The 23865-nt window shown below is 35.3% G+C and overlaps 2 protein-coding genes and 1 pseudogene across 3 annotated transcripts; 1 reads left to right on the top strand and 2 right to left on the bottom strand.

Moving 5' to 3' along the window:
- Positions 1 to 7834, bottom strand: LOC142549434 (subtilisin-like protease SBT6.1). Its single transcript, XM_075658378.1, has 10 exons — positions 7252 to 7834; positions 5912 to 6040; positions 5660 to 5812; positions 5159 to 5275; positions 4176 to 4360; positions 2762 to 3025; positions 1619 to 2687; positions 685 to 1182; positions 516 to 576; positions 1 to 418 (listed from the first exon to the last, which is right to left on the bottom strand). Exons 1-10 carry the CDS (start codon positions 7744 to 7746, stop codon positions 327 to 329), a joined length of 3063 nt encoding a protein of 1020 aa, XP_075514493.1. The 5' UTR covers positions 7747 to 7834; the 3' UTR covers positions 1 to 326.
- Positions 7835 to 8983: 1149 nt separating this feature from the next.
- On the top strand, positions 8984 to 12040 carry LOC142548196 (uncharacterized; annotated as a pseudogene).
- A 2220-nt stretch (positions 12041 to 14260) lies between these two features.
- LOC142549436 (uncharacterized) lies at positions 14261 to 23515 on the bottom strand. 2 transcript variants are annotated; one of them, XM_075658382.1, is made up of 15 exons: positions 23189 to 23515; positions 23005 to 23082; positions 22766 to 22815; positions 22561 to 22614; positions 22324 to 22376; positions 22025 to 22097; positions 21431 to 21492; positions 20807 to 20875; positions 20257 to 20362; positions 17793 to 17860; positions 16469 to 16569; positions 15427 to 15522; positions 15273 to 15340; positions 14734 to 14776; positions 14261 to 14350 (listed from the first exon to the last, which is right to left on the bottom strand). In XM_075658382.1, the coding sequence occupies exons 1-15, from the start codon at positions 23378 to 23380 to the stop codon at positions 14273 to 14275; spliced, it is 1191 nt and encodes a 396-aa protein (XP_075514497.1). In that variant the 5' UTR covers positions 23381 to 23515; the 3' UTR covers positions 14261 to 14272. The 2 variants fall into 2 exon arrangements, with proteins under 2 accessions (XP_075514497.1, XP_075514496.1); XM_075658381.1 differs by having other exon boundaries at positions 17793 to 17863; positions 23189 to 23514.
- Between the last annotated feature and the right edge of the window lie 350 nt (positions 23516 to 23865).

Genomic DNA, 23865 nt, shown 5'->3' with positions numbered 1-23865 from the left:
GAGCAAAAAAACATATTACCTATTACATACTGCAAATTCTAAGCGGCAATTGCTCAAAGACTTGCGTTTTCATTTCCTAACAAAATAAACCATTTCAGAAATTATTTCCTATTGTTCATCAAATGACAATCATATGTGCATTAGTGACTGAAAATCAAATACTTTCTTCTTCGTACAAAATTAACGAGTAGCCCTTGGTAAAATATATGACCATCGATACAAACTGATTCCGGTAATTAGAGCTACCCAAGAATGTCATAATACACTAGGAAAAACTTGTGTACTCATTTGTAGAATGTCTTCATTTTCTAATTCTGTATCGAAAACTAAGGGATAGTTAAACGAGAAGAACCTGATCCTTTTCTCCTCCTCCGGCCTTTCTGCCTAATTTTCCAAAAACTGCAGAGGAGCAGAAACCCTGCAAAACAGCAGAACAAAATTTTAAAGCCCAACCACAGGAATGGGCCTACAAATCATCCATCGACATGGGAAATCAGCCAATGATGCTCACTCACCAGCAACAGCAACAACAACAGGGATAAGCCAATGGCTGGCAACTAATTCTGGTAAATCGAGCTGCAAACAAAGTTAAATTGATAGTAACCTTCAGTCAGTGCAGTACCAATTACTGTTTATGATAACTAACTAAATTTAGAGCAGTCATGTCAAAAGTATGGTTCTTACATCATTTCTATATAAATAATGCAGGTATCGGTTCCCTGAAGGATCTTCATCATCTTTCTCAGTTGACTTAGAGTCACTAAAAATTGGAATTTCACGAGTAAAATTCAAACCTCCGCCCAAATCAATGCCAGCATAGCCAGGCAATCTACGATTTCTTCCCCTGACATGCAAAGCATAACCCTTTGTTCCCCGTACCTCAAATCTTGAGTCACTACCGCAGATCAACTCTTTCCCAACAACCCTGGAGTATGCTGAGAAATTTACATCAGTTCTACGGGAGGGTAATTGATTATCATTCAGGTATAGTGGTTGATCTTGTCTACTTGAATCTGAGAAGAGGACTGGATCTTTTATGTTTTTGGCAGTAAAATCAAGTATTTTTTTCAGGAGCCAATAACAATTTGTAACCATATGGCTGCTGTCCAAACAATTTGAATCTCCATAGATTGCAATTCGTCCGCCAGCAACCTCCAAGAGACCAAGAATAGGGGAATCTGCCTGCATTGATAAGAACTCATCATTAAGAACAGAAACGGAGAAGGGAATTTCAAATCATGCTATGGATATTAAAAAGAAAAGAAAATCATAACGCACAACCAACATACTAAGATATTAAGTGGAAAGAAGGCCAGTCTTGAGATTAACTGATTCCCTGACAAAAGTTTAGCCAGAGAAAACTCAAACCATGTGAAAGAAAAGTGACAGGAAGTGAGCGGTTTACACAATATTCAGGCACATGGTCATCTAGCCAAACGTTTATCATCACATCAGAGGTGTATGGGAAGGACGCTCAAACAATTATACAGTTCCATTAAATTTGGAACGTATTGATGGCCATTATTTCATCTTAATTACCAGCCATCCAGTTCTTGTGACCCTTTCAAAGACAAGATGACAATTTAAGAGAGATCAAGAACAAACCACATCAACTCACCTTACTCATACCAGACAAAAGAAAATTCTGGGTCGCACCACTCTCTGAGCTATCCAGGAAAGGGAAACTGTGCAAGTATCCTCCTCCAGGAAACTTCACGATATCAGTTCCAGATGCATATCGACTCTGCTCGGCATTAATCACAAAATCACCATTCAGAATCTTATCTCCAAAAGCAATTCCAAATGGGGCCAAGAGATCATTCAGCGCAGGCACGTTTGCACCTCCAGTGACTGGAGTCCACCAGCTTCTCGTGTTATCATCAAAAAATTTCATTTTCATCATAGAATCCACATTGTACCAATCAGCAAACACTGCAATACCTAGTCCATCATTAATGACATCATCTCTCAATTTTTTCAGTTCTTCAGGAAAGTATTCATCCTCAAGATCCACTAACAAAAGCGTCCCATATTGATGAGCATCAAAACAAGTAAAGGGTGAACCCAGAGTTTCCACATAATATCCTGCATCTCTCAACATATTAAACATGATGTGGAAATTTGTATGGAGGTGGTCCCCATGCCAGTCGAGGATGTCATTCCTAACATCCAAGGAATCTCTTGGGATATATCCAGGAGGGTATTTGATACTATGAAATTGATCCCATAGGATCCTTACTGATCTTGCAGGAGTAGGAACAACTTTTAGTTTCAATTGAAGTATACAGGTACTTCTTCGAGGGCTTTTCTCTCCTTGAGCAGGTGGGCTGTAGATATCAACAGTTATATTACCCTCGATTTGCCCAGAAAAATGTGCCCCTTCATCTTTGATTTGCATGTGAAGTGCCAGATAACCAGTCCAGGGCCAAATAACATTAGAGTGGGTGAAGTGAATGCTGAGAAGATTGCCTTCCTCATTTGTAGGATGCCAAGATGGAGGACTTTCAACATAACCAATTACACCCATTCCATTCAAAATGGTGGTATTAAATATGACAGGCATGGCCCCTGCATACAGAGGTTGACGGCAGAAAGGCCAAGAATAAGGGCAATCCATGTTGTCGAGGACACTGGGAAATATGCTAGCTCGAGGTTCATAGTTCTTTAAAATTTCATATGATTCCAGCCTGACACAATTCAGCATCAGCATTAAGAATTTGACAATCAAATATTATGTATAATGCTATTCAAATTTACTTACAGATCAACCCTTCCTGCCCCCTGCTCGTACATGTTCGGACCTAAGAGCTTCGAAGCACCTTCAACCAGCGCTTGTTTCATACTGGCTGGGTTTATAATCTCTTTTCTCTTGTCGTCAGGAATGACACTAACAAGAAGGCAAACTATGCCAGCAACCACAGGACTTGCTACACTGGTTCCAGATAAGCTTTTACAACCTCTACTAATTTTGGATCCCATTATTTCTCGTCCATAAGCAACAATATCAGGTTTAATGCGACCGTACCTATTAAAAAGGTGTCCTCATCACAAATCCATGATCCACCCACCATAAATAAGTTATATGCAGTGAATTGTTCGATGATTGGTAGATCCTCAATCACAATGATTATGATGAACTATTACGGTAATAGTTTCACAATCACATATGTTTTACACACACTGTGAATGATGATTAGAACATGATGACCAACTGCCTACAAACTTGTCATGCCCAAACATCTTTCTATTCACATACTAGCATCTCCCCTGACCCCCCTCCCTCCCCCAACTTCTCATGCTCCACAATATGCAGCCTCTATATCATTTGAAAGGATGCTTAAAGAACTCAATAGATAATCTAAGAGCAGAAGTATCTCTGAACAATGTTGTGGGATGGCTTTCCATGTGTTAACACTTCAAAGTAGAAGCATTTTACAATAGTTGAGATGAGTAAAAACTTTACTCCTAAAAAGGGGTAACAAGGATATGATAACGCTGGCGAACAAAAATGACCTAGTGTATGGCATTAGTATCATCCTTTCCCAAATCAACCACAAAGATCTAACGTTCGCAACTGGGTAAAAAACTTGACATCATGCTTTATTTTTTCCTCTTTCGGATAATAAACGATAAACATCAACTTTAAATGAAAATGAAATTGTTTCAACATTCACATCTACACATTTGGTACATGTCCCTAAGAAAAATGATGTCTCACAAAACATCTTAATATTTTTTTTTTATAGGAAACATTACTTTTTTATTATAATAATAGACTTGTTACAAAAGTAGCGGATGAGTAATCCGCAAAATATAAAAACGCTACGACAGTATCATCATGACCATATATACTTCCAATCCCTAACTAAGTTTGAAATAGATAATAATTAAACTCTGTCAGCTTAGTCGCCCAAGTCGCAACCCTGAATTTGATCATCTCCCATACAAAACATCTTAATATGTGATAATGTTTGACTTCAGATTCAAAACAAATTCAGGCATAAAAGGATTGCATGATCATTTTTATCTATGTCTATCAATGGAACTGGCAAAACTCTCTGAATATCATCTCAAAAAGAAAACAAAATCCATAATCACTTATAATCAAAAGAATGAAAGATTAAAAAAGAGAACAAAATTCAGGAGCATAGACAGAAGAAATGAAGATACAGTACCCATGAGGAATCTCCCAAGTACTCATGCCACGTGAAGAAAATGATGCTATGTGATCATTATAATCAATGCCACCAACACCAATAACATCACTTTGATCAGCAGGATTGTTCAGAGTTCCATAAAGCGGTCCATCGTTTCCAATCGCTGATACCATTATAATATTATTAGCTGTAATTTCCCATACCTAGTAAAAACAAGAACAAGAACCAAAAATAATTTTAATCAACAGAAAAGCCATAAATTCAGATGTTGGATGATATTCCATTCTTAACGTAGAGAAAGACATGCAATGTTTTTAAAGCAAGAAAACTTGTTCGTTAAAAAAAAATGATATATTTTTTAACGAGTTGTCAATAAACTCATTCTTCGATGAAATGCAGAATGTTTGATACATACAGTCGATCCAGATCGGACAGACTTTTTCAAGAGAATATTCAGTCCTCATCTAGATGAATGCCATGGGAACAATTCTAATTATTCCAGTCTGTTTACTTTTATTGCACTCTATTTATTTACAATTACAACACATTCCTCGTGCCTAACATCTTTATTCATTGGCAAGTCCAACACCACATAGTTCAAACTCAAATTAATCATGCAACTGAATTCAGGTAAAATAGATCTTTAAAACAAGCATAGTGCAGTTAGCTAAATCCATAAATGGATTGGAATGCGAGAAAAAAACTCAATATCATAACATGAAGTGAATATCCATAAATGGTCTATATCGCTGGAGAAATCCAATAACATAGTACGAAGAAAACATGTTTTAATGAATCAATTCCAGACCATAAACTACTTCAGTTTTTTCCAAGATCTCTTGAACAGAAAGCAGAAAACCAGAGGGAAAAAATGTTAAGTAGCTAAAAGTTTTTAGGGGAAAGTACATAAATTGAAGCCCCAAAAAATTCTGAATATTATCATCATACACCGGTCAGAAAAAAGGTGTTGAAGCAAAACCAAAAGGTCAATGCAGTTTGACCTTCTCAATAAACGGGAGATCAAGATAATCAGGTCCACCGATGCTCAAATTCAGCACATCCATCTTGAGTGCAATAGCATAATTGAATGCATCAAGGAACCATGATGTGTACGAGACCTGCAATGAGCTGAAAAAGTTTCTCATAAACTTCCTTAGCATGTTTCCAAGTAACAATAAGAAATGGAAACATTTGCAGAAGAAACCATCATGCAAGCTTCAGGAACAAAATAGAGTGGAATGAGCTCCATTCTTTGCTTTCTTGTGATTATTTTTTATGTAAGATTGTAATCGGTGCATGTGCATAAATTGATTGGATGAATTCAGTCGGATGTATGTTTCTTTGCATATTATTCAACCTTATATTACTTTGCAAATGATTTCAACCACAGCAATGAAATTAAACAAAGGTCAGCAATAATTCAAATAAATTTGAGTATGCCTCTTATCATGTTCTTGTAACTAATAGTCACAACATGTTTTGCAGTATACAGTTTCTGTTACCTGTGCATCAGTGAACACACGAAAAGCATAAATCTCAGTGTCTGGAGCAAAACCAAGGCATTCTTCATCTTGACTAGCAATAACACCAGCCACAAATGTCCCATGTCCAAGATTATCATTAAGAGTATCCTCACTGGTCCAATTGGTGCGTTCCTGAATATGGTGAGTAATTATCAACAACTGAAATGAGAAAAAGAAGAAGATGAAAAGGAAATGTGGCATGAAATCTTTTTTCTGTTAGCAAACACAAACCTTTATATTGCGGAAATGTGGGTGATCAGCGCGAATCCCGGTATCAAAAATAGCCATTTTCACTTTAGAGCCAGTATACCCCTTTGACCAGAGGGTATCTGCTCCAAATAGAGATGTAACTTGAGATTTCTGCAATATGGTTAATCATGATAGGTGAAGATACGCTTAACCAGGGAAATGGAAGTGAAAAAGAGAGACTAATGTTGAGGTGTCCATTTCATAGCCAATTCCTAAGTTACCAAATAGAGGTCTAAAGTATTTACATGTTATTCAAAGCGCTAGGGAAGCAGGTAAAACATAACATAAACAACAGTTCAGAAAGTTTCTCATGTGAATACAAGCTACGGAAAACAAAGCATGTTGTCCTACAAGTAAGAACTAAAGAAATAAAAAATAAGAACTACAATTTCCTTTTTTCTATGGATAAAAAAGGATCTAATTGTTAGTTAAAGGAAAAGAAAACCACCCTCACCCAACCTAAGGCATGCCAATAGTACCTTATGACACATTAAGAGAAGATGCATGACAATCCTATTTTTCCAAGTAAAAAAAGAACAAATAACTGGGTATTTTCATTTAACTCTCTCTTAAACATTCAATACGGTAATCATATATTTGAGCATAGATATTGATTCATCTTTACTGTTCTATGAGTAGATGCTCTGTTCTTCACGGACATACACAAATCTCAGTAACTAAAAATGTTTGTGCCTACTTACACAATCACTCTACTCTACTAACATTTTACAGGTTGGACAAGCCATGAACACTTGAAGAAAGACTTGGCAAAGGCCTACGCGGACAAAATTGATTCTAAACTCATTAATGATCATGGTTAATCTGCCAATAAGATTCCATATACCAAATGTGGAAAAGTAGAAACAGGCTTCTTCAATGATTTGCAGAAAATCATCAAGACTCCGAAAAAATAACAGGCATCGAGATCCAAACCATCTAGAGCAACTATCCCTTCCCAAGTTCAGCAAAGATAATGAACTCAAAAGACATGCAAGGCACGAGTTATGTAGAATCAAGACTTCTTTTAAACAATTATTCAATTGTATATGAGTATCTCTAGAAGATTTGGTTAAGAGCAAAAAACAACAAAACTCGTTAAACAAGAACATGCATGATTTATCATTTGTGTGGGTAACTGAGAGTAATGAGCGTATTATTTCCTATTTCTTCTCCTTATGGTATCAATTCCTATCAGCATGATTTCCATTATTAATAAAATTGCATTCATTTCAGGTGTTATCCAACATTTTCTGTTTGGATGTAATGAAGACATCACGGATATCAGTTCACAACCAAAAGGCAAAGACATGTCAAAAGGTCACCTGCATCAACAGATTCCTCCCTGCGCTGAGTTCGACCCCACTGCCGTTTGCTAAGTAATTCTCAAACGACATGGCGGTTAAAATCTTGCCGGGTCTCTTCTTTCCATCGCCAAAGGCCCCACGTTTCTCGTAAAGAACATCTCTTTGGAAGCTTAAATCCAAGGAAACATCCTTGACCAGCTCCAATTTCATAAACTCCCCGGTCAGTAAGTCAACAAAACCTTGCCGGATTGCCACTAACGCAAAATCCGTTGGAAACTGCATGGCTGGGTTGTTCCTCCCAACCCATTCCCACCCTTTTGATTTGACATTGCGTGCAAGATATTCCCTGAATTCATCAGCTTTCTTGTACTGAATGAATCGGATAATGAAATTATCGGCACGGGGTTGCGTAGAAGTTTGGGTGGTGCCGGAGTAGAGGAACTGGTACGTATAGATGGAGAAGAGGAGGCAGATAAAACAGACGGAGAAGTGGGAGAGGGGAAGGCGGATCATGGCGGCAGAAATCCCTCATGTGCCGAGGGAGACGAATGGGGTTTCAGAGTGAGGAGGGATCCTGCTTACAAAATCTCAATTCAACGGGATCGATTACTGTATTTTCTAAATAATAAATAATATTCTCTTCAACCCAAATATAATATTATTTCGTCAGTTAAATTGATTGAACTAAATTTTCAAATCTAAATAAATAACTTCATATGTTAACTTATTTAAATGTTATTGACATCTCATAAATTTAAGATTAAAATAGAAAATTCTAATATAATAGAAAATAATTGTCTTTAATCATTGTATAATCTTTTCGATCGTATTGCACGTTGCTTCGCGGGCTTTACCCAATCCGATCGAGTTGCATAAATATTCTTCGATACAACATAGGTTATTGAAGCGTGCATCTTTCAAAAATGGAACATGAGAATATAACCAGCACTTCTCTGGAGTATACTTAGCCAGTTTTGTGAGAAAATTTCTTGATTGTTTCGTTTTTCTTTCAAACTCTCTTCTAACTAAAATTTGAGAGAAGATGTCACTTGTCACTTTTGTGGGTATTGCCTGTCAAATGTTTTGCTTGATATGGTATCATTGGAGTATTTAATTATCAAAGATACATAAAATTTTTAAGCCTATTGAATCAGTTTTGTTGTTGACAACAACTGATTTGTGTTCTTTGCCTCCATGAATGGAAAACTATTCAAATTTCGTTTATATTTTCTATGTATGTCAATTTTGTCTGACAGAATACATTAAAAGTAATCGAATCTGTCCTTGGGTGGATGGTTGGTTGGCTACGACCAAGCCCTCTTGTTCCTTCCGTTCCCGAACCTGTTGGTTCTTATTGTAAAAAATATCGACCGAGAAAACTTTCTTGTTATGCTTGTAGGATATCTCAATGTGAGACCACCGTCGTCAATGAGGAGTTGAACCTAGAAATTCTGGGACTTAAAGTTGAAGGGACTACAAATATGCCGAATTAAAAGATATCACAGAAGGTTCGACTATATTTCAAGACTCGGAAAACTATGGAGGACTATAACCCTCGAAGAACCCAATACATCAATGTGGTAAAAATCACCGTGAGCTGGTTTCTTATTTCTTGGTCAATGTACTTGTCGTTATCTGAATTCAATTTTACATTCAAAGGGTGATTCACCTTTCCAATTTTGAGGTCCTTTTGTGGTAAACTCCATTTGCATATTGGTTCAAAAGTTTCTATGCCTTGATCACTGTATCAATGGTTCACCGTACAGGACGCGCTCACAAAAGAGAGACAATTAATCACCTTCTTATTCTGCCACTGATTTCTAGCACTGTACCCTCTTGCCCCATTGGCTTGAGCAACGATTGCTATCAAATAGTTCGATCAAGAACCAAATTGATGAATATTTTGATCGAAAGGGGGAAGCCTCGTGAAGTGCATTCAGTTTTTAATGTTTTAACTACTCTTTGTGTGGAGGTACTTTCTAGGTCACTCAAGCGCATGTCAAGAGCAAGCTCGTTTGGTTTCCATCCGAAATGTAAGATCTTTCATGTAACACACTTAGCGTATGCAGATGATTTACTCTTGCTTTCTCGGGGTGACGTACAAAGTGTTTCCATGGTTATGAACTGCTTGAATGAGTTTGGGGATATGGCAGGGTTGCAAGTTAATCTACTGAAATCGAACATTTACATGGCCAGCATTGAACCATATGTCCAACAGAGTATTTTGCAAATAACTGGTTTCTGCCAGGGTGGCTCCCTTTCCGTTACCTTGGGATACCGTTAGCTTCGAGGAAGCTGCGGTCCTCGGATTATAGCCTACTTGTAGATGCTGTGAGGAACAAGATAAAAGCATGGTCAAGTCATTCTTTGTCGTATGCAGGGAAACTTGAACTCATTAGATCGGTGATTCAGGGAGTGGACAGTTTTTGGCTATTTATTCTCCCGATCCCGACTAACATCTTAAATGCTATTCATTCTATGTGCAGGAAGTTTGTGTGGCCAAGCAAGCTCCGATTGAGGATGAAGAATTGGGGCTGAAAAATCTTAAAGCATGGAATGAGGCATTGATCTGCAAAACATTATGAAAAATTCATATGAAGAAAGACAGCATGTGGATTAGATGGGTGAATCACACGTACAACATGTTTGGTGATGTTTGGCGGTGGACATGGAGAGGGGAAGACTCACCGTTGGTTAAGCAGATTTTGTGTATCAGGGACAGGTTGGTGGGTGCTTTGGGGTCGGTGCATGCAGCGGCCACGTGCTTAGATGGTTGGTTTAATGGCAAAACAGGGCTTCGTCATGCATATCAGTTCTTTGCTAATTCAATAATCTTTCATCCTCCCAAAACACCGAGTTGCCCTTTGGTTATTTGCTCATAACAAGTTCCTTACTCGGGATCGACTTGGACATATCACTGATACATCTTGTGCACTTTGTACTGTCAATGCTGAATATTTTGATCATCTATTCTTCAAGTACAGTGTCTTGACTCGTATCTGAGATGGAATTCGAAAGTGGCTTGAGATGAGGAAGTCCATGGGATCTTCATCAGCTGTGCTTAAAGCTTTTAGAGGAGTTTACCGAGGTAATTTAGTCCTTAATAAGATAAGGAGTGTTGCTCTTGCAGCTACGGTTTACACTGTTTGGAATGCAAGAAATCATGTTATGTTTGAGAGTGAGAAGCCAGATGTTGAAGCCATAGTTAAGAATATTAAAATTTTATGTTTTCGTCGTATTCTCACTGCGATTTTAGTTATTGATGATTTGTAATAGCATAGGCAGGGTTTCGAACCCATGGTAACTTTTCTCCTGGGGATGCCCAGTGTAGTTGTACATGCACTATCTTTTTACCTTATTTAATGAAAATAATTTCATTTAAAAAAAAAAAGAGGAAGTTCACAGGCCATCTCTTCTCACATACACTACCGTTTTAACAGCACTGACTATCCAGAAACGTTTCAAGTCCATTCCTTCTCTTCTGTCTAAAGTGGAACAAAGTGGCCTCAATCCTGACTCTATATTCTTCAATGCATTGATCAATGCATTCTCTGAATCTGGGATCAAGGAAGCGATGAAAATATTCCATGAAGAGAGAGAAAGGGTGTAAGCCGACCACCAACACTTTCAATACCTTAATTAAAGGGTCTGGAATCATTGATAAGCCCAAGGAATCTTTGAAGCTATTGAAGATAATGTTGAAGGAAGACGGTGTGAAACCGAATGACAGGACATACAATATACTTGTTCCAGCTTGGTGTAACAAAGGAAACACCTGACAAGCATGGAAAATAGTCAATGAGTTGGTTTCTGGTGGTGGGAAACCTGATACTGTGACATATAACATGATCGCAAAGGCTTATGCAGAGAAAGAGGAAACCAGCATAACTGAATCTATGATTTTTCAGATGCCAATTTCCAAGGTGCAGCCAAATGAGCGTACATGTGGTATCATTGTAAATGGTTATTGTAATGAAGGAAACCTCGCAGATGCAATGGCATTTGTTTATAGGATGAAGAATCTTGGAGCGCAACCAAATTTTATTGTTTTCAACTCACTTATCAAAGGATATTTGGACAAAGCTGATACTGATGGAGTACACAAGGTAAACCTTCTAGTTTCGGTGATCACGTGTTGAATTCTCATTTTTGTGGAATGTTTCTCTTATTTGTAATTTTGCGTAGCGTAGATAGAATGGTGAATTCTATTTCATTTTTAAACATTATGATTCGTGCAGACACTTACATTGATGGAAGAGCTCAGGATAAAACCTGATGTAATAACATTCAGCATCATCATGAATTCAGCACCATCATGAATGCCTGGAGTTCCGATGGACTCATGGACAGATTCAAAGAAGTGTTTGATGATATGGTAAAGGCTGGGATAAAACCCGACATCCACGCATTCAGCATTCTTGCAAAAGGCTATCTACGTACTGGATAACCCAATAAAGCTGAGGAACTTCTGGAACTCATGGCCAAATCAGATGTTCATCCTAATGTTGTCATCTTCACTACCATCATCAGTGGATGGTGTAGTGCCATAAAAATGGTCTGTGCTCTTAAAATATTTGAGAAGATGCGTCAAATGGATGCATCGCCAAATTTAAAGAATTGTGAGACTTTAATTTGGGGATATAGAGAGGCAAAACAGCCATGTAAATCAGAAGAGTTTCTTGAAACTATGAGAAGGGATTGAAACTATGAGAAGGGATGGTGTTCTTCCTCAGAAGAAAACAGTACAGCACTACAGCTTGTTGCTGATGCATGGCATGCCATTGGTTTTCTTACCGAAGCTGAGAGACTTGTAAAATGTTCGGAAGATACTTCGATTGTTGCAGCAGATCCAACCTAGTGTGAGATTCAAAAAGATAGTTATGCGGAAAATTTTCGTCATAGAGAAAAAATGAATGGTTCCTTTCTGAGAGTTTTGCCCATGTCTGGTGATTCGGTTGCTGTCACCTCAAATAACCAGATGGTACTAGAAAGGTCAGACTCTTCTTCTGGACGCCTGACTACCTCTGTCAAGTCCGTCTTGCTTTCGAAAAATTGTGGGTTCAAAAACCATTGCTATCACAGAAACAGTACAAAGCTTCAGTAATGAATTGTGGGTTCACGAGTTCATGCAAAGTAGTATGTTAAGAGTTGCCAAAGCTTTGTGTAGAATGTTTACTCACATTGAAATTCACAACCCCTCCAAGAAAAACAAAAAGAACAATTGTAGTCAGAAATTTGCTCTTAGCTGTTCATTTACTAGCGGGGAAGGAATTGAAGAGCAATTCTCATTCAGTTTGTGTCTTGTTTTTTCAGTTCGCAACCGCCTTTGAATCATGCATAAGTTTCATTCTTTGAGCTGCTATGTCTATCAGCTCATTAGGAATTTAGTATGCCTGTGGAAGGATAAGTTGACAGGAAGACAAGATGTATTTGTTCTGATCTATTTTACGTTCTTTAATTTAATGTGTACCAGATACATTAAACAAATTTACGAAGCGCTCTGAATCACACGTTATCTCATGATATGCGGGTGTTTCCCTTGAGGATGGGAAATTATTGTTCTAAAATTATTATCAGTGTTTATTTTATTAATGATAATTTTGGGAAAATAATTCGGGAGAATCTTTTGGAAAATAATATTTATATTCAAATTTATTTCAAGAGAATAAAATTGCTTAAACGCAAAAACTCATTTGAAACAATATTACGGTTCACTTTTATGAGACAATTTCTGATCAAACTTACGGAAAAAATATTAATTTATGCCAAAAATATTATATTCACGATAGTTATAGATCGAGTTGATCCCTCTCACGGATAATCGGATATAAACCTATAAAACTGTCTCACAAGATATTTAATCGTCAATAATTGTCGGATGAGATTAATTTGAATTTTCAAAATTCATGTTGTAGGTCACTTTATAATTTAATAATGGAATGTTTTGGAAGTAATAATCACATGAAAAGTGTTAAGATGTCTTACATCGATTGGATATAGTTATTCAGAGTTGTATATATGTATTTCGACAATCCTCCCACCTTGAGCTAGCTTTTGGGGTTGAATTAGGTCCACGTTTCAATCTTAACATGACATCAGAGCTCATGTTCCATTGTTATATTGTGTACGGCCCATAGTTGGGTCATTTGTAAATATCACGCTGCAGATGTTCATTGTTTGATGTGAATAAGGGTGTGTTAGTTGTCTCACATCGGTTGGATAAAATTTCTGTGAATTGCATACATGGACTTGGACAATCCTCCCCCTTTGAACTAGATTTTGTGATTGAGTTAGATCCAAGTTCCAATCATAACATAATTTTTTTTCCTTAAATCAATTTTTTCAAATCCAAAACAGTTGATACAAATCTATCATTAATGCAAACCATTTGGCCTTAAGCAATGAGAGCTGAGCTTTTCAACTCTTCTCTTTTAACATGATATCAAAATTCAGATCCACCGTTATGTTTTGAACTACCTATAATTAGACCACTCATTAATGTCGACGCTCCAGTTGTTTATTCCTGGATGTGAAGGAGTGTGCTAAGATGTTCTACATCAGTTTGATAGATTTCCTGAGAGTTGTACTTGGACAATCCTCTATCTTGAGCTAAAATTTAGTTTTTGTGAAAAAAATAATCAACAATGCTTGTTCAGGTTTTGGTCCATGTGTAAATACTTATATAAAACATAAAAATAGACCTTGTGAGATTCCTTTCAGTATTTGCGTCTTAACTCTCCGGAATGGGAAAAAGATAATGTACATTAGTTGGTTTTATTATTTTATCGAATACAAATAATAGATAAAACAGAAAGTTCCAAACTGCTATAAAGAGAAAGTGGGATACAATATAACAAACAAGATAGGAGAACCAAGTAATCTACAATGCCCAATGTCAATGAATAATCTCAAAATGCTAAACCAATTTGAATATTCACATTCTAGCACAGAAACTATTGACAAAAAAGAAGGAAAGAAGAAGACAGATTCGTAATGACTGACATACAATGTTTTTTTCCCGAAAGAATCCGTCAACAACCTATTTGAGGTCATAATACTTGTCCAGCAGTTTTTCAGTATAATCTCCAAAAGAAACACACTCGTCGGGCACCATAAACTATGAGGAAAAAACACCAGAAAAAACTATGAATAAAAAAAATTAAAGAAAAGAGAAACATAAATGTTGCTATTTTTCTTCGATTTCTCTTATTTATATCTTCCAAAACTTACAAATGCAACATTTTAACTTCCACTTGAGTTTGGAGTGAAACAAAGTTTTTTGAACATTTTAACCTTCGTACTATTACAAGAAATGCTTCTTATAGATGTATATTTGTACAAAATTTTTATACAAATATTGAATGCGCATGTACGGTGACTATTTTCTAGAACAAAATGTAGCTAAGGAAAATAGATGATTGAAATTGATTTTCAATACCTCATAAGAAGTGCAGCATTATTATAAAATTGTGGTTAAAAAAAGTGAGCCAAAAGACTCACCTCATGGATACTCACGTCTTTGGGAAATCTAAGCTTTTCATCCCTAACAAGAAAACACGGATCAAAGACTCTCAGAAACATTGATACAACTAAAAAAGGCTCAACTGTCACATATACACACCAAAGTCCAAAATATATCAGGATAGGTTGGTTCAACCATTATATATACCCATTGCAATGGGTCTTTCCTATTACAATGGAGATAAATTCCTGTACAGTCTAGGTTCCGTAAGATTTAGGTGCCAAGTTGCGTTGTCACTTTGAATTGCATAACAATTCCCCACTCCATTCATGTATTCGTATTTCTATGTAATTAATCAGCATGCTATATTTTCGTCTCACATGAAAATCAATATAAGAATAAAAATTTTAGCACCAAATACTATATCAGGTAGTACGCGCAGAAATGATACCAATCATGATGCCAGTAATTTAATCTAAGATAAGATTGCTAGCTCCAAAGAAATGCCAATTGTAAATATAGGAAAATAATTACATTGAACAAAAGACCAGATGAGGTTTAACAGTAGCATTTATACCAGTTAGGCTGCATAAATAAGGCAAATGTAGAACGCTCAACACCAGCTGCTGCCTCCCCTTTCGGTGCCTAGAAGAATAAATACCGTAAGTAGTCAAGAATATGGATAAAATCAGTGTTTCCCATCAAACAAAGAAATCAAATAGCCAAATTACCCGAACACAATGAGGTGTTGCACAAAGCCGACCTCTTGACAGTATCTCTGTTGTTTCACCTATTTGATATGCTATTTCATCTTCTCCATACACCACCTAAAACATTAAGAATATGGGAAATTTCGACCAACATACTTCGCAAGAGTATAAAAAAAGATTGACATTTTTCTAAGTTTTAACCCTCAACTCAAAAAATTCATCTCCATTCTAAAATTTCTTTCGATTTGTGACTCATCTCATAAATATTGTTTAAACCATCAGTTTGACAAGGAATTCAAATCACAATTCATAAAACAATGATATTCAAATCTGTTAAATTGCTTGCAGTATCATGCATTATGATAATCTTAAAAGAAAAGAGGAGGGGAAAGAGAACGAAAAAATTGGCGGCAAAGCTGCAGTGGTGTGTTTAATTTTCTTAATTTTGATAGCATTTGTAGCACGCCTTGAAAAGTGTAATTCTACGCTAAATGATCCTTTCCTTTTATGCTGGATGAAATTATCAAACTTCTCTAATATCTTTTCTTAAGAATCAGATCAACAGAGCTTACTTATGACACAAATTTTAACCTCCATTTTCAGGAAGAACATTTTGCATATGCAATTTTTCACCAGAATTTGCAATGCACGGTAACTTTTGTCCAAAATGGGACAAGAAAACACATTGGTCAAGTCCTGCTCTTACATGTGCTGAAATAAAAAAAATATCCACATGTATGAAAAAAGAATCTTGAAAATACTTCTGTTCTACTAATAGAGACCAGGTTTCAACGTAAATAAAAATAAAATTGTTTTTAGGTTCAAAATTTTGCAAGATGTAATCTGTAGATAAAAGCTTGAATATCGATGGCCCATACCACAATACCTCATGTTGTTACCTTGTGTATAATTCATACCATTTATGATTTGATTTAATTTTACTTGGAGAACAATTCAACCTATTGCCTGGTAATATACAAGAAAAGACATTCGAGCTATTTAGCATGGAAACTATCAAAAAACCTTTGGCATTACTCTAGTTATGAGCAGAAGGATATATTACTTTCATAATTTGACCTGACTGTGTTTTCACATAAAGGCCAGCTGCACCGTCAGGGCTGGGCAATTCTACAGCATCTTTCATAAACATTCCGCAAGTAAGACCTACGCTTATGATTAAAGCAGTAATGAGGCACAATATAAGAAAAAGAAAAGCAATACAGAAAATGTTCAGGATAATTATTCATTATGAGATCTGATATATCCAGTAAATCAGAGAAAGACCCGTTAAACTTTAACCAAGATTTCACTTATTTCTTTGTTGGCAGAGGACCATATAAGTTGCCATGAACCATGATCACTAGATTCTCATAATAATGTTATGAATACAAGATTCTGATTACTTCATCATATCCTTGGAGACAGAGCTATTGAAGTTCAACATTCGTCCACCTTCAGATTTTAAAGTGGTTGTTATAGAAAAAATCACCTGCTTGTTTCTGGTTTACAATTAGTGATGATGATTAGTGATCGTGTCCCCAAAATACTTGATACACAAAAAGAGAACTTTACTCATTTGGTAATGCTATGTTTAATAAATTTATGCTGAAATTGCTAAAATAACCTCTTCAAAATTTTTGTTTGGGGGCACAGCCTCCAGAACCCCATCAGGGACATGCTAAGCTGCATTATAATTGGGGGTCAGCGTGTAATAGCTTCCTTGAGTCCTTTTGTTATCCTTGAAAAACTATATTATCGTCCACATAGTTTTTCTGAATAACTTACTTGTAACATTACATATTTGCCTCGTCGATCCAAATACTTCTTTCAGAGCACCATTTGGTACGAATGGTAACACATAAATTATTTCCACATCTTTGTTCATCCAGCAATTGACTCGAAATGTAAACTAATGGAGTTATACATCCTTTTATTTTCCATATCTGACGATTTACTATTCCCATGTCATACAACTTTCTATTATCACATCCCACAAACTAAGTGGTGCCTAAGAATACGAATTTATCGCCATACAAACCATTCCTTATTTTAAATTAAAATTACTAATATTGTAATAAAGACATGACGCAGTTTACTTTATACAAGCACTTTAAAGGATTAGCGGGTTAATCGAAGTGATGAGAAATAAAATCATCTTTCAGGTTCCAGTCATGTGCATAATTGTACATTTTTAATACCAGCTAGAAATGAAACTTCTGTCAAATAGAATCCTGAGGATAGTGGAACCACAGTTCCCATATATGTTTTATTATGCTAAGCTTATATTGATTTGAACATCATGAATATTTACCTCGAGCACCTAAACTATCCAACCAAGGTAACCACATTTGTGATTTTTTTTATCCAAATCTAAACAATCTGCTCACCTGTGAGAGAACCATGATCGGTATGCCATCCACACCATGATGACATTGAGTCGCCATCTTCTATGGAGCTGCTGCAAAGAAAATAATTCATAAAAAATCAACCATCCGTAATGGAACTTCAAATAGCAAACCGCTCCAGAGAACATGCAAATACATTTCTTGATAAAAAGATTCCATGACTGAAACGGAGAATCAATGTCCTCTATACTCTATAGGATCAACAACCAATGGTTCTCATCCTTCGAGGCTCAAATTGGTTTTCCCCTCTGTGAAGTAGTCCATTTAGAAAAAGTAAAGATAATGTAAGTGTCCCATATAAATTTCAAACTTCATTTTCCGATGTTGTACTTTTTCAGTTTTTTTTCCTTTAGCCTAAAGTAATTTTGGTTATTAAGTATAACAAGAAATCTAAATATACAAGCCTCGTATTATTCAACTTCAGAGAAATCAATATATTTGTCAATTCTAAACACGTGCATTGACAAAAGAAGCATGTATACTAGTACCCCATGCATTGTGATTAAACAAGTAATATATTAGCTTTCACTGCTCAGCGGTAATACAAGTCCAGGTTCAAATGGAACTGACATCGCCTCCATGTTGGAAGGGAAGAATTTTTTAACAAGAACTGAGGAGGGATGGTGTTATGGGTCCAACGCATCCATATGGGTTTATAAAGCCAAGCTAGGGCAAGAAAATAATTAAGTGAAGAGTCATCATATTTTTTTTGATCGTCTTTTAGAGTTCTAGCTTGTGCAACAGGCAAGGGTGATTTCATTTCTTGTTAAGAGCTACATGTGTTAGGGGTAATCCTTATCTATAAAACAGTTGTGTCACATCAAAATTCTTACTAGATTGATTGCTCAATGTCAATTCTAGGAAAAATTTCATCTTCATGTCTTACAATATGTTTGGCAGAATGGAATTGGATGAAATTTGGTGAGATATGGAATCACAATTCACAAATAACATTTTAGATTTCAAAATGTGATTGTTATTTGATGGGATTTCATAAGATTTCATTTAACTAAGTGAAATTTTTACAAAATTGGTAGGATTTCATGTGATTCTTTTTCCACTATTAAATTTATATTACTTATAAATTTTACGTTTTTTTTTAAATTACAAAATATCATTTATCCAAAATATATATTATCAATTAACACTATTATGTTATATTTTTTTTTGAGAAAATAGAATAAAAAATATTTTTATATTAAAAAATTTCTATAAATTATCTCTTTTTCTAAAAAAAAAATTCATTCTTTTTTATAATAAAAACCTAACTTAACAAAATTTGTTAACTATATTTTAAATTTAATGTCATAAACTTTATATTTTTCATTCTTAAAAAAATATCCAATAAAAATATTTTTTATATGTTAAAAATAACTCTTTTTGTTCTTAATAAAAATATATGAGTATTTATATAAATATTAAATAATTTTTAAAAATAAGTGATTCAAATTTTTTTAATATAAGGAATATTAGATTTAATTGTCAAATCAAATATCAAATTACATTTTAAATATTTGCCAAACACCAAAATGGAACTCCAATTCCATGGATTTATAATCAAATCCCAATTCCAATTTCAATTTCAAATCTAATTCCAAATCTTTTTTATAAATTCAAACAAACTGTTAATATAAAACCTTATTGCCATAATATTGTTTCTTATTCCATTTTACTTCCTTTGTTTATTGTCAAAAGTATATTGTAGGAATAGGCACATGGTGACATAAGATGACAAATATTCCTAAAAAAACTGGGAAAGGCATCCACCGACTACTATCTAAATCACTTCCTCTGGCTCTCATCGTGGAGGTTCGGTTCACCACACAACTGCCCCTATCACGAACTGCTCACTAGTAATAATAGTGCAATCTTTATATGCCTTAATGGCAAAACAACGATCTCAAGGTTTCTAGGAAAATGGGCTCATCCTTGGACTCCAAGGTCTAAAGAAGACTTAACTATATTTGATATATTTATTGTCTCCCTCAACATCATGATATATGAACCATCAAAATCTTGCCTGCGGTCTTCCATAAGCTCCTCGGGCATATTAAACTGTCATGTATTTGCACCTTATGCATAATGTTCACGCATCTGTACCGATTTTTCAAGACACAACCCATGAAAAATAATAACCCCCCTTATAACCTGTGCTTATAGACCTGATCTATTTGCAACATATACCAATGATTTGTGAAATTATTTGAAGAAACAACTCAATCCCCACCATTGTCTAGGAATGCTTTAGGTGGGGGCATCTAAATATAACGAGCAAGTATTTTAATGCTCATGCGGCTTACTTTGATGAATGAATGCATACTGCAAGAGACTTGAATAATGTAAAAACAATGCCCATTTTTACTTACTCAGAAGTAGCCATAAAATTTTGATAACAAAACATACCTCTCTAAATGGTGCTATAAAAGTTTAAAGGAGAACAAAGTACCTCTGAAGAGAAGGAAAATAATAAAGGAGACGACCTTTATGACATCGAGATCGAAGAAGTATTTGTAGAAGACCTTCATCCTCATGCACTGTGAAACCATTTGATGCTGCACAAGTAGAATTCAAGAACCAACGCATTAGATGAAATATTTCAAAACTGAAACAGCAAACACAAGGTGCAATTTAATGCCTTCTGAGTTCTGAGCAGCAAATGCCCAACCAAGTCACCCACAAAGCAGACATGCTTAAAAATTCAGAGCTTATAATTTTTTAATGCATGTCAAATATTTATTCCGTTATAAATTCCCAGCAAGACATGTTCTGATATTACAACAAGACTTACAGAACAGCGTTCAATTTTTAAAGTTGTGGATCTGTTGTTAATCACGGTATGATGACTTTCGAAAAAATCAGTAATTTGAAAAAGAAACACATCAACGATTAAAAATTAAAGCAACAAACAGCAAGAAAAATGGCTCATAAACATTTTGTTGACAGTTGAATTTCATTTAGACTAGTAAAAGAAAAATAAAGTCCCACAAATTTCTTACCATACCGATCACAATGATATGCAAGCAGTAATCCAACATCCAGAATCAACTTTCCAAGAGCTTTAAACTCTACATATTAATATGAAAAAATATAAGCGATATAGCCAACAGTAAGAGTGAAGGAATTGTATTAAAAATGGAAGAACCTAAGAGATATCTCATAGCAAGACAAAAACTAAAAGTCCATAAATCAAGTAATTCCATGAAACTTTTGAGAGGACGAGTCAATTGAAAGCAAAATATTCTGGTGATAAAAAATTAGGACAGCAAAACATTTTATAAAGTATTGATACACAGACAAAATTTCCGGTTTATTATTTAACAGCGAGGAAACACATTAAATATGGTGTGTTAACCATTAGAAATTCAAATTTTAGCGCCATCATAAAACAAATAATCAGAATTTGACTCATAAACTATTATCATATTGCCTGACATATTTTGTAACTACTTCGTGTTCAGATAAATTGCCAAAGGTAACCACCACCAACAATATTCTGAAAACCGGTAATAACTCAAGGGTTAAGGAGAAATCCAATAAATTTAAGTGGGGTTAAAAGTTAACTGTAATAGAAAATCGATGAACACTGCTGAAACTTATAAAAAACCAGCTAGCACTCATACCCGTTTCAAGTTCTGGCACAGCATCACGAGGCCATATATTTGGCCCACAGTACGAGGGATACCTACAAATAGAAGACCCCCATTAAATGGATATGGACACTGATTCGATATTATAGTGCACACAAATTCAAGAAATGAAGAGTGGAGCTCTACTTAACACATACTACTACTCAGTACTCCCAGAAAAATAAGTTTCAGAGAACTATTCAGCAGAAAAGAATAATCAACAAACATATTCCTTATAATAAATTAGGCTTTTCATAGAATGTGTACTGGACAAATTTGAAAAGATTATTTTTGGTAGTACAGTCTCGACCATCCTTTAATCAGTTAAGCATTATAGCCCTTCAAATAATTAAGCATTATAGCCCTTCAAATAAAAGGGGTACACTAATATTTTATACTTCTGTGGTTCAGGAACAAGTATAAAAATAAGAAAAAAAACAAATAGCAAGTTCACAAAAAACCTGAGAAAGAGAGGGGGCATAAAACAATGCAGATCGATATTTTAAGCTATCAATTACCCAATATCATAAGAAATGATGCTTATTATTAGTTATTACTCATGAAAAGGGTGGTAACTTCTAGCAATACCGTTCAACATGTGATAGTTCAGTTGTAGGTACATCAAGTATCGGATTAGCATAGAAGGAGCCTTTCATCATATCTGCAGCAAACCAAGTTCCTCAGGTTAAAGAATGATAAAGTAAAAAGAACATAAATAGAAATTAATCATATTGATTTATCATCATAATGTAATTCTAATTTTACTGAAATTCTACATCCAGCTATTATCTCACATAGATGCCACGAATGCCACATGCATCCATAAGGTATGCTTACGGAAGAAAGCTTAGTTCCTTTAATTTAAGGACAAAGGATCAATTTATTACCGGGTTTTCCAGACTCAAGCTGCTCCTTGCCATGACTCCATCCGATGTTGTACCTACATGCATGTACTCAACAAACTTTAGGTTAATCAATATTTTGAAGTCACAAATGAATCACACCATATAGGAAATCCAACTTATAAAGCAGCGGGGACCGAAATTAAGCGAAGTAGAAAATAGCTGATAAAAAACCAGTAAAAGGTGTGATAGGAAGATTAATCAAGAAATGATTGGCAATACCTGCTACGAGGGTCTTCTAATTTGTTTTTTACCTCATCTGGAAGGTTTGCTAGTCTGTTTAGGAAAATAAAATATTCAAGTAAATTAAGAAGCAAATTTTTCTTCATGCTCTAAGTGAACGAAAAGTTTCAAAATTTAAGTTTCTATCGTCTTTGCCAATTCTATATTCAACGGACAGAGTACAAGTAACTCAGTAAGTTCATACCTAGGTGCAAGTCGTAAAAGATTTTGGCGCAGTGAAGTATACCCTGGAACCTACCAAGAAATGGAACACAATGCAATCATAGACGTACTAAGAAAATTGCCTTAAAAACAAGTCTGATCTCAAGACAGTGTATAAGAACGTGTGAAACAGTGGTAATCTCTCAAAACCACCACAAAGATAAGAGAGTTAGTCATCGTAAATTAAACCAGTTGGCAAGGATGCATGCAATCATTCCATACCTCTGATATGGATAGAATACCCAGGCCATTAGGCCCAAATCCCTGCTCTATTTTTCCTGATAAATCAGCACTCTGATCCTACAATTATGAACACACACAAAAACCAAAAATGAAAAACAAGCATCAGGACACCGATAATCATCCAGAAAACAAACAGAAACGTGAATTTTGAAAAAACATAGACCTTTAGTTCCGTGTAGGGAATAGTAACCGTAGGAACCGATCGATGTGAGATTTGAGAAAATATCCGAACCATTGCAGAACGGCGAGGTTCATGACGGCGGAATTTGGCGGAGATAGCGTCATTTGTAAGCCGCTGGGAGGGGAAACGAGTTCCGGTGTTGCAGAGGGGTTGCGAAGGCTTCAGCGTATTCATTTGGACACTGCAACGGCCAGAAACCTTAAAATTCGTCTCTTTGGAAATATAAACGATCAAGAATTGCAAATCATTTGGAAATCAGATTCCCAGAAATTTTTCTGAATCTTTCCACAATATTATATTCCATACGTAAATATTATTCCATGTATTTATGAGCAAAAATGTACCAATAAAAAAACCATCTTTTGTTACCATAATTGAAAAAATCTTCATGAGCAAAATTTTACCATATTGAATAATAATTAAATACATTGCGGTGTAAATTTTTTTAGTAGACTTTATGATTTATATTATATTTATTAGCTAGTAATGAAACGTAAAATGTAATTTTATTTTTACATCAAAACATATTAAAATTTTTAGTTTTTTTCCCATGATAATCAATTCAAAAAAAATATTTACTTATATTAATTTTTATATGTAAAATATATATATCTGTCAAACAGGTCAACCCATGACGAAACGGGCCCGATCAATCAAAA

Source organism: Primulina tabacum, chromosome 6 (assembly GCF_025594145.1).
Source record: "Primulina tabacum isolate GXHZ01 chromosome 6, ASM2559414v2, whole genome shotgun sequence".
Lineage (NCBI taxonomy): Eukaryota > Viridiplantae > Streptophyta > Magnoliopsida > Lamiales > Gesneriaceae > Primulina > Primulina tabacum.
Note: the sequence above shows the minus strand (reverse complement) of the source record. Positions and strands in the feature narration are given on the sequence as shown.

Bases quoted from the DNA above. Each gene is read 5' to 3' on its own strand.
- LOC142549434 (XM_075658378.1), bottom strand. From the start codon at position 7,746: ATGATCCGCCTTCCCCTCTCCCACTTCTCCGTCTGTTTTATCTGCCTC. The intron at 1,183-1,618 runs GTGAGTTGATGT...TTATCAATGCAG, and splicing joins TTTTGTCTGGTATGAGTAAG to GCAGATTCCCCTATTCTTGG. The intron at 419-515 runs GTGAGTGAGCAT...GCTGTTTTGCAG, and splicing joins TGTTGTTGTTGCTGTTGCTG to GGTTTCTGCTCCTCTGCAGT.
- LOC142549436 (XM_075658381.1), bottom strand. From the start codon at position 23,380: ATGAATACGCTGAAGCCTTCGCAACCCCTCTGCAACACCGGAACTCGT. The intron at 22,816-23,004 runs GTATGGAATGAT...ATTTCTTGGTAG, and splicing joins GTATTCTATCCATATCAGAG to GTTCCAGGGTATACTTCACT. The intron at 15,523-16,468 runs GTAATATATCCT...TTAATGTTTTAG, and splicing joins AGTCAGGTCAAATTATGAAA to GTGGTGTATGGAGAAGATGA.